Source organism: Sinocyclocheilus anshuiensis, unplaced genomic scaffold (genome assembly GCF_001515605.1).
Source record: "Sinocyclocheilus anshuiensis isolate Anshui unplaced genomic scaffold, SAMN03320099.WGS_v1.1 scaffold1006, whole genome shotgun sequence".
NCBI lineage: Eukaryota > Metazoa > Chordata > Actinopteri > Cypriniformes > Cyprinidae > Sinocyclocheilus > Sinocyclocheilus anshuiensis.
The window spans coordinates 308,486-318,115 of NW_015540918.1; the positions used below are offsets into that span (position 1 = coordinate 308,486).

Here is a 9,630-nt window from a genome sequence, read left to right on the forward strand (position 1 = left end):
CCTTAGCAGATTATCACTCAGGTGTTTGTACAGTAGGATGGCATTAGAGGCCTGACGGGGTAATCCAGTCACATTTAGCATGTTGTAGACCATGCACACACACACACACACACACACACACACACACACTGAGTCAGCCTGTCTGTAGTGTCTGAGACACCTGACCAACCAAAATCATTAGACACAATCTGATTGTCTCATGTGATTACTTGGTGAATGTCACAAAAATGTAGAGGTCCTATTTTAAGTCTAAAGGGAAAACTAAAATTATATTTTGCATATTATAATATGAAGCCTTAATGAAGTGTAATTTCCATTCAGTGGAGTGCACAGACCTCCGGAGGGGCAGGGGAGAAGTGGCGTTACGAGGGCACAGTCGCGGTCCTGGGGGTGGTGGTGGTGTCCCCCTCTGTAGAAATCACGGTCCAGGGAGTCAGACTGAATGGGGACTTTAGCTTCGGCGATTAAAGGGGCAGGAGCTTGAACACCCCCCACAAAATATCCCATATAATATCCTTAATTTTTAAGTAAAGTAATATATTTATTATTATTTTATTTTTATTTTTTATTAAATGACCCAGACATGTTCTTGACAGTTTTGTGAGATTCGCCCTCCTGCTGACTTGATCATCCCCCTCTGTAGAAATCGCGGTCCAGGGAGTCGGACTGAATGGGGACTTTAGCTTCGGCGATTAAAGGGGCAGGAGCTTGAACACCTCCCACAAAATATCCCATATAATATCCTTAATTTTTAAGTAAAGTAATATATTTATTATTATTTTATTTTTATTTTTTATTAAATGACCCAGACATGTTCTTGACAGTTTTGTGAGATTCGCCCTCCTGCTGACTTGATCATTTTCAAGTTTTGCTCTTTATTCTTCAGTATTGGCACTCTTTTCTTCATTGTGTTTTGTTAGTCTCACTGTGCTGTCCCACACAAAAGGGCAACATTAGGAAGGAACCAGCACAGTGCATGACTTGCAACTGTTTTCCTTTTGTTCATTCAAACTGACTGCAAATTTATTCTGCACTGTGGGCAAGAAAAATGCCAGGAATGTCGTGTATAATACAGCCGGCCATTTACTGCCTTTGTCTCATTCTCACTGGAAGCGGCGTCTTTTCTATGCTGTTAGTGCAGCGGCAATGAATGATCTTAAAAGAAAAAGGCCTGACCTATACAAATATATCAATAGTCAATAGTCAGTGCTGTAGGCCTCTGTACTGGAGCTCATTCTGGGTTTTCAATGCCTCTAATGGGCACAGACTCCTTTTTTTTTATGTTTTTTTTTTCTGGCGTAAGTCATGTGAAGCCTGAGGGGTTTATTGGCAGTGTGATTGTTTGATCTGCTGTAAGGAAATGGCAGTTGAAGGCATAGCGCCTCCAGGTGGCTGAAAAAAGAAGGGGGCAAAGTGCATAATTCTGCAGCGCTTTTGCCAAGTCGAAAAGGAAGATTTAAATGGTGAAATTATACACTTTTTTTTTATTCCCAGGCCACTTATAATGCTAGCCAAGGTTTTCTGAACCAAACCAGTCATTTTTTAAAGTTTGGGGCTGGTAAGATTATTAAATGTCTTTGAAAGAAGTTTGTTATGCACACCAAGGCTGCTTTTATTTAAAAAAAAAAAAAATGTATAATTCTATTTTCATTTATTTTAAAATTTTATTTATTCCTGTGACGGGAAAGCTGAATTTTCACCATCATAACTCCAGGCTTCAGTGTCACATGATTCCTCAGAAATCATACTAATATACTGATTAGCTGCTCAAGAAACATTTCTTATTAATATTAATGTTGACAAAAGTTGAAATTGCTTCAATATAAAAATGGTTTCTGCTACTTTTTTATTTGCAGGATCTTTAACATCTGCAATGGCAAACAGAAGAAAGTCTACAAGGGCTCCCAAGGGGAGGACGGGACCGTTATCAAGGTAGGCAGACCTTGAATGAAAAGATTAGGTATTAAATTAGTTCAGATACTGCTTTTAATCTCAGTCATATGGTTATTGATCTGTCTGAATGTGTTTATTATAGGTTCAGACGGATCCCTCTGGCCTCTATGTGGCCACAAGCTGCTCAGACAAAAACATCAGCATCTTTGATTTCTACACTGGAGAATGTGTGGCCAACATGTTTGGCCATTCTGGTAAGATAAGCTCTGCATGTGAGATTATACAATTTATAATACCTTATTTTAAAGAAAAACTTTTTTATCTCCTGAAATCAAGTCTAAGCATTGTGTTTGTTGGCCTCTTTTAGAGATTGTAACAGGAATGAAGTTTACTAATGACTGTAAAAATCTTATATCTGTGTCGGGAGACAGGTAAGTGTTCTGAAATCATCAATTTCTCAGATGAAGAATCCATTTTTGACTCCGTTTATCATATTACAATGTTAAATTTACCTGCTGTTGTGTGTTCAGCTGTATCTTTGTGTGGCGGCTCTGTCCTGAGTTGACAATCAATATGAGACAACGGCTCTCAGACCTGAAACAGAACAGCAAACCTCAGAAAACCCCTCCAAATAAACAACACACACTTAGGTATAAAGCCAATCACTCATTTGTTGCTTTTGCAATTACACAACTTGAAATGGTAATTCCATAATGTTTTCTGGTTTGTATCAGCGCAAGGAACGAAATCCACAGTGCCCCGGTCATTGGCACCATGTCGTCAGACAGTGACAAAGACGTGGAGGAAGAGGAGGGCATTGAGGAGGAAGATGAGATGTTCCCTCGCATGTCATCGGGCAGCAGTGGTGGCGAGGAGACAGGTAATGCATCCGACATTCTTCAGCAGTCTTACTAAACTGGTTTGGCTTGTTATATATACTATATCCGGCTGTGTTGGGTTGGGTTACGTTGTGTGATTTTTTTTTTTTTTTATTGAGTGGGACTTCTTCCAAATATTTATTTTAAGCTTTGCGAGCTTCTAATATTAGTGTTTGTTTCTGTTGCAAGGATCATCTGAAGAAAAACGCAATACTCTCAATTCACACATGAAGAAGGTAAGGAAGTTTGCATGATTTTAGCTTTCAATCTTTCATTTTGTTGGTTCTTTTTAACATTCTGTCTCTTATCAGCAATCGAAGAGTTGTGAACATGAGGGTTCAGGTCCACGGCCAAGACGGCGCTGGTCCATGCGACTGGGTAGTATGGATCTGAAGGTGAAGTCCATGCTGGACCTGAGGCAGCTGGAGTCTTTCGCCAAGCCTTTCTTCCCCAGCAAAACCCAAGATGTTCATAAAGACCTTCCACCGCATAGGAACCAAGAACTAGGCAGCACCATCAGTCTGCAGACTATTGCTGCATGGGTAAGCTTTATATAAAAATAAGACATAGGCTACGTACACTTCTAACTGTAATATCTAATGTGATCAAGTATAGTGTCATGCAGCTAGACTTTTCACTATACCAGCATAAATCTGCTTCACGTTGCAGCTTAAATTGACAAACCACAGTTAAGTTTTTAGATGAAATTTGAAATGTATGATGCAACAATAATAAACCTGCATGCAACAAAATGGAAACTCATTAGAATAATACTGCAGTGTCTACAACTGGTCTTAGATATAATACAGAAAAATCAGAATCAAATGAGATTGAGACCTCTTGAAATCAATGCCTTTTATTTGTGTGCTCATGAACGCAGACCTGTTTGTCTGTTCTGTCTCTTTTTGACTTGTACATCTTCTCTGTAGGTACCTGAAGAGAACGAACCAGGAGGACAAACACGTCCTCTTCACATCAGGCTGTCCCCTCAAACCCCAGAGACGGAGGTGCTGTATCCTGAGGGATGTGAAGAAGACCAAATCAGTCTTGCTGGCAGGTCAGTAAAACAAATTTCACTTTTTATTTACACTGTTTGTGTAAATATTCAGTATACATTGATTATTTCTGGCAACCCAACATTTCTGATCATTTCACACAAACTATCTTTAAAAGGATACTCCACTCAAAAACTGAAATTCTGTCATCATTTACTCACCCACACTTGGTTCCAAACCTGTGAGTTTCTTTCTTCTGTGGAACCCAAAGATACTTTGAAGAAAGTTGGGAACCATTGGAAAACATTTGTCAAAATATCTTTATGATGCTTCTCAGAAGAAAAAAAGTCATACAGGTTTGGAACAACATGAGGATGAGTAAATGATGACGGAAATTTCATTTTTTTTAATTGGTCAGTTAGAATTCATAAAATGATCTAAAGCACCATTTTGAGATGATCCTCAAAAACCTGTCTGCTCTCTTCTCTTTGTTTGTGCATAGTGAGTATCAAGTGAAAAAGTTGCCCCATGGAGTGAGATGTGCCAAAGTGAACTCTTCTCCTGAGAAGCAGAGTCCAGACAGCGCCTGCTCAATGGAGTATTCCAGCAGTCATCTCTCCAGCCCCGAACACCCTGGAGAAGGTACTAAAAAACTAAACTAGCAGACTCACACACTCATTTCAGTAATTGCAATGGGTGCTTGATGAGATAAGTGTATATTTCTGTGTGTTTGCTGTAGACTCTGAGCCAACCGAGCCACTGAGTGTAGATGGAAACTCATCAGAACTGGATATGGAAGATCTTGATGAGGAAGAGGAGGACAGCCTGAGGAAGAATGAGGTTCAGACTCCTGTACCTCAGACCCCAGACCAGGAGGCCTTTCTCAAAAGGCACTTTGCAAACCTGTCAGACCTCATCAACACTGGTAGGGCGTTTGTACTGTACATGTTCACAATTTTCTTAACAGATTTTTCTTTAATGTAAGCTCTCAGACTCTTTTTCTTTAGCAGCAAGTCCACCCGGAGTAACTCCAAATATCTCTGACAGCATGTCATCGAAGTTCCTCTCTCAGAACTCCCCAAGCAGGTAAGAAACAGTCACCCTTTGACCAAATCCCTTCTAACCGTGACTTCTATTCCCAGTGACATTTAGACTTCTGAGGAGAAAACATAACTCTGCCCTTTCTTTACCAGAACTGCATTCCCATTCCCCTCAAACAAAAGCAATGACATTAAAACCACCAGTGGAGCTGTACAGCCACTTATCTCAGAGGTGCGGCCCCTCATGGAGAATAAGAGTCCAGGCAAACAGCAGGAATCCCACGGCACTGAGAGGACAACAGGTCAGCGTTTAATCCAGAAGAAACGCACACCCGTCATGGATTCCCGCAGACTGATCAGCCCTGTCGCTAAAGCTGCCGCAAGTCACAACAGTTCTGCAGGCATGAGGAAAGCTCAGTCTATCCACAACATCTCCTCAGAGGGTAAATCATCCATGAGCTTGTGCTAATGAATATGGTGATATGGAGTATTTCACATTATGTTATGCATTATTTGCTCCACGGGGCTTGTCTTGTTTTCTCACATTAATCATCTGTTCCATCCCTCTTCTGATCAGCGGACATGGTCCAGACATCCAGTCGTCCTTCTAAGGAAGTCCACCCACAGCCCCAGACCCCAGACCACCCACAGATGCAAAGACCACGGCGTTCCCTTCCCACCGTCCCGCTCACCAGCCCTACAACTACCCTGCCAAGGGACATCGCCACACCTACCAAATCCAGATCCCGTTCCTATATGAGTCCTACCACTAGCTCCATGGCCAAGATGACTCGCTCTGTTTCCATGGGTGACAACTTGAATGTGGTAGAACTAGAAGACACAGGATCTTCAGACCTTCACCGGGGCTCAAGTTCTAACTCTTCCAACCCTCAGAGCGCCTCCCAAAGCAAGCCCACCACTCCTGTTGCCCAGGTCTCATCCCCTAATACTTCGGCATCCCCATTTCCAGGCCCCTATGCAGCAGTCATACCCACGCTGAGTGCTGGCTCAACTGGAAACTCTTCCTCTAGAGGTCTCCAGGTCAAACTGACTGGCAGTGCTCGACCACTGCTCCATATAGATATTCCCAATCCAATTCCAGATAAACCTTTGTTATCTTCCCTCTCGCCATGCAGCAAGACAAAACTTGCAAAAAAGGAAAAGGAGCCCTCAAGTAGAACTCCAACCACTCCCTCTTCAAATCCTGGAGCAGTTCACCTGCCCAACAGCATTGTACAGCCGGTCACAGCTGTTTGTTTGAACACATCTGAAACCCCAGACCAGATTGAGCTTAGTATGGTTCTTGTTCCCAGCCAGACCAAGAACTTAACGGAAGATGAACTCCACTCGCATACAGAGCCAAGAAAAGAGGATACCGCCGAGGCTGAGTGCCCTCCCATGAGCCAGTGCAGCCTAAGTGTGCTTCAGTCTTCCTCAGGATCTCAAGACTCAGGTTTGCTAGGACATCAGTCTTCCCTCGTTGCATCTTCTGTTCTGCTACGGCTTGGACTGTCTAAACACTTCTTTACCAAAGGGCTCTGGCCTCTCTCATCCTCCACCTCCACCATCACATCTTTCATCTCTTCTTCACCCTCTCCACCCATTAACTATTACCACCTGCAGGGTGAGGCATGCTCTTACTAACACTTGCTGTAACATCCATCCTCTAATCCACTGGTACTCAACCAGTTAAGGGGCCATTTATTTGACATGCGTATTTTGCTCACTGTAACACAGTTCGTAGTCACGGGAAGAAGGAGGCAGCAACTGGCGAACATTTAAACAAAACTTTAATAATAAAGTAAACACAAAATAGCGCGACAGCCCCTCGCGGATGACTGTCGCGCACAAACAGAACCAAAACACAAAATAAAGTCCAGGCCTGGTCCTCTCTCGTCTTTCACTGTCGTAGCTCCTCCTTTTATCCTTCTGGAGCTCCTCCGTGGGACTCGAGACCGGTGAGTGGCGCAGGTGTCGCGCATTAGCATTTACTCCACCGGCCTCGCTCCATTCACACGGCTCTCGGCCCCGCCCCTCTCATCACACTCACTAAAAACATTCTCTATTAATCCAAATAAATGGATGATCCTCAAAGCATTAACATGATTTACACTAGTAGAAGCTTTTTGGATCAACATCATTTGTTGGAACATTCCTAGCAACCAATTATTGTCCTCTGATTTTAAATTTCTAGCCAGGAACAACATGATATCAACTGATCATTTCTAGGGTAGGATTAGGTTAAGGCAAGGGTGTCCAATCTCCTGGGGGCCCGCTCTCCTGCAGGGTTTAACTCCATCACACCTGCCTGGAGGTTACTAGTGATCCTGAAAACCTTGATTAACTGGTTCAGGTGTGGAAAGGTGCCCTCCAAGAGCAGGATTGGACCTGGAACAACATTCATACCAACCAATCAGTAACCTCTGGTCTTTAGGATACGGTCCTGCAACAGTATTCTTATGATTAATAATTTCCCTCTGGTTTTAATGTTAGGGTTGTTCTTGGTTAATTGGGATGTTGTTCTAGGAACAACAAATGGTGTTAATCCATGTTATTCTGTAAATCTTTTCTGCTGAGTACCACTGCACTAAATCATTTTCCATGCCTTATAGTGCTCAGATTTACTTTTCATTGTATGCTCAGTCACAGTTGTATGTTTTTGTTGCTCAGCTCATTTTAAGACACAGTATGAATCTAACAGCTTGATTTCTCCTCTGCAGACACATCTCTCAGTGTGGATTCTTGTAGGCTGGTTGCCAATGAATTGCAGAGCAGTTTTAAAAGAGCCTCCCAGCTCTACAAAATGGTAGGTTATCATTTGGCCACATACACATGTAATTGTAGAGTAGGCTGCGCTTCAGCCCACACGTCTGCCTAAACTGTTTTGTGCGGGCGACTTGAATCTAACTTTGCATATGTGTGTGCTTTCTTGTAGCTAAGCAACTCCACTGACTCCAGTGAAGAGCAGCAGGAAATGGCACGTGTGCTGGCCGAAGCATTTGAGGCGATGAGAGACGAGCTGAATTGCCTGCCACCATGCACTCCTTCAAGATCTCCCAGCACTTGCACTGTGCGCACATTAGCTAATAGTGATGCAGCATTAGGTGACGACAGGACACTTGCCCTATTAGAGCAGTACTCCAAACTGCTGCTCAGCGCAGTGGAAAAGAGGATGGACAACAAAATCTGATTTCTATGATTTCTAACAGGATACCAAGCCATGAGACTGTACAGCAGACCGTTTTAGATAGCGAGGAGCTTTTAATAAAGAGAAATGCCACTATCCTACCTCCCTGTTTAGCATGCTACTATGGTAGCAACACACCCCTGACTTTTCTCACCTCTTTGCAAAATTCTGTGCCCTGCTACTAAAACGTATCCGGATAGTTTCGCCCAGGGTAACTTTCGAATGACCTACACGGCATCAGGGAGAGTAACTGGTTACATGTTTTTTGTTGACTGCATGGTACAACAAAATAGATTCAGTGGTTATCGTCTTAAAAGACGAATAAGCTATTTTATATGGATACAATATTCTGTCATGTGTAAAAACTGTTGTTGAGAGGAATCGCCAGCAAGCGTCATTTATTTGAACGTGTTTAATATTTTAAAAAACTTCTCGATGTTCTCTTACAAAGGGACCGGTATCCCTGGAAGTCAGCAAGGCAGATTTGTCTCACTTTTACCTTTTATTATGGAATGGATTTTTATACTGTATTTTGTGTTTGTGCTGATTCTCTCAAGTTGAACTGGGACACTGGGGTGCATATTTATTCTATGATAGGTCAATGAGTCGCACAGAGGCTCTTCAACGCTTGTTTGTTGTATAATGTCAGTGTCCTGATGGCCAGCAAGAGTCAGTTGAGTGCCAGAGAAGAAAATTGGGGGGATTTTGAAGGAAGATTTTATTTTGTTTTATTTGCAGGACTTTTTTGTACTTGAATGGTAACTGTCTCATGGATACGGGTGCCTTAATCTTGACCAGCAATTTGCTTGAAGGAATGAATCCGGCTTTTGTTATTCAAGCAGGTTATATATCAAAATGATCAGTGATATTTGGATGTTGTCCACCTCTAATTGATTAATTCTAGGTTACATATGGTGACAGAAACAAAACAAAACTGCCATAAAAACCACTGAACTGAATTAATCATTCTGGTGATACTGACGGAGTTGCAATAGCCAAGTAGATAAAGTTTGTTGAACTTTAGTGCACAAATTTTGAGAACGGTTTACAGAACTTTGGTTTTGAAAATTCCCTTATCCTGAAAAGCATTTTTACAGAAAAAATTTATTTCAGACTGTTTTCCAATTATGACTTCTTAAAGGGGTCATATGATGTTGCTAAAAAGAACATTATTTTGTGTATTTAGTGTAATGAAATGTTTATGCATTTTAAGGTTCAAAAAACACTATTTTCCACATACTGTACATTATTGTTTCTCCTCTATGCCCTGCCTTTCTGAAACGCGTCGATTTTTACAAAGCTCATCGGTCTGAAAAGCGAGGTGTGCTCTGATTGGCCAGCTATCCAGTGCATTGTGATTGGCCGAATACCTCAAGCGTGTGACGGAAATGTTACGCCCCTTACCATACTGTGTGTCCTGGCCGGAGCGACGAGACAAAAACATTAAAACTCATTATAAACGAGGCATTTGTTGCATCCAGTGGGGCATTAATTACAGATTATAATGACTTATACTGTCTTTTTACGCATTGCTTTGCATCGCGCCGCGTAAACATAAAACCATGTCTGCATTTGTGTTCGGAGAAACGACGAACAACAAGCGCTACTCTACACTGCTCAAAACTCGCGTTTGAATC

General features: G+C 42.1%; 1 protein-coding gene across 4 annotated transcripts in view; it reads left to right on the forward strand.

Annotated features, from left to right (window-relative positions):
* LOC107689307 (mitogen-activated protein kinase-binding protein 1-like) overlaps window positions 1-9,178 on the forward strand; it is a 50,242-nt gene extending 41,064 nt beyond the window's left edge. For 2 of the 4 annotated variants that reach the window (XM_016487250.1, XM_016487251.1), the window contains 15 exons: window positions 1,857-1,932; window positions 2,036-2,147; window positions 2,261-2,324; window positions 2,424-2,543; window positions 2,628-2,773; window positions 2,961-3,007; window positions 3,083-3,313; window positions 3,701-3,828; window positions 4,269-4,408; window positions 4,506-4,691; window positions 4,759-4,852; window positions 4,960-5,249; window positions 5,384-6,430; window positions 7,527-7,612; window positions 7,742-9,178. In XM_016487250.1, the coding sequence (XP_016342736.1) occupies window positions 1,857-1,932; window positions 2,036-2,147; window positions 2,261-2,324; window positions 2,424-2,543; window positions 2,628-2,773; window positions 2,961-3,007; window positions 3,083-3,313; window positions 3,701-3,828; window positions 4,269-4,408; window positions 4,506-4,691; window positions 4,759-4,852; window positions 4,960-5,249; window positions 5,384-6,430; window positions 7,527-7,612; window positions 7,742-7,996 (3,022 nt within the window). In that variant the 3' untranslated portion in view covers window positions 7,997-9,178. The remainder of the gene's footprint in view (window positions 1-1,856; window positions 1,933-2,035; window positions 2,148-2,260; window positions 2,325-2,423; window positions 2,544-2,627; window positions 2,774-2,960; window positions 3,008-3,082; window positions 3,314-3,700; window positions 3,829-4,268; window positions 4,409-4,505; window positions 4,692-4,758; window positions 4,853-4,959; window positions 5,250-5,383; window positions 6,431-7,526; window positions 7,613-7,741) is intronic. The other 2 variants (XM_016487254.1, XM_016487252.1) reach the window with 2 other exon arrangements.
* Window positions 9,179-9,630: the final 452 nt, after the last annotated feature.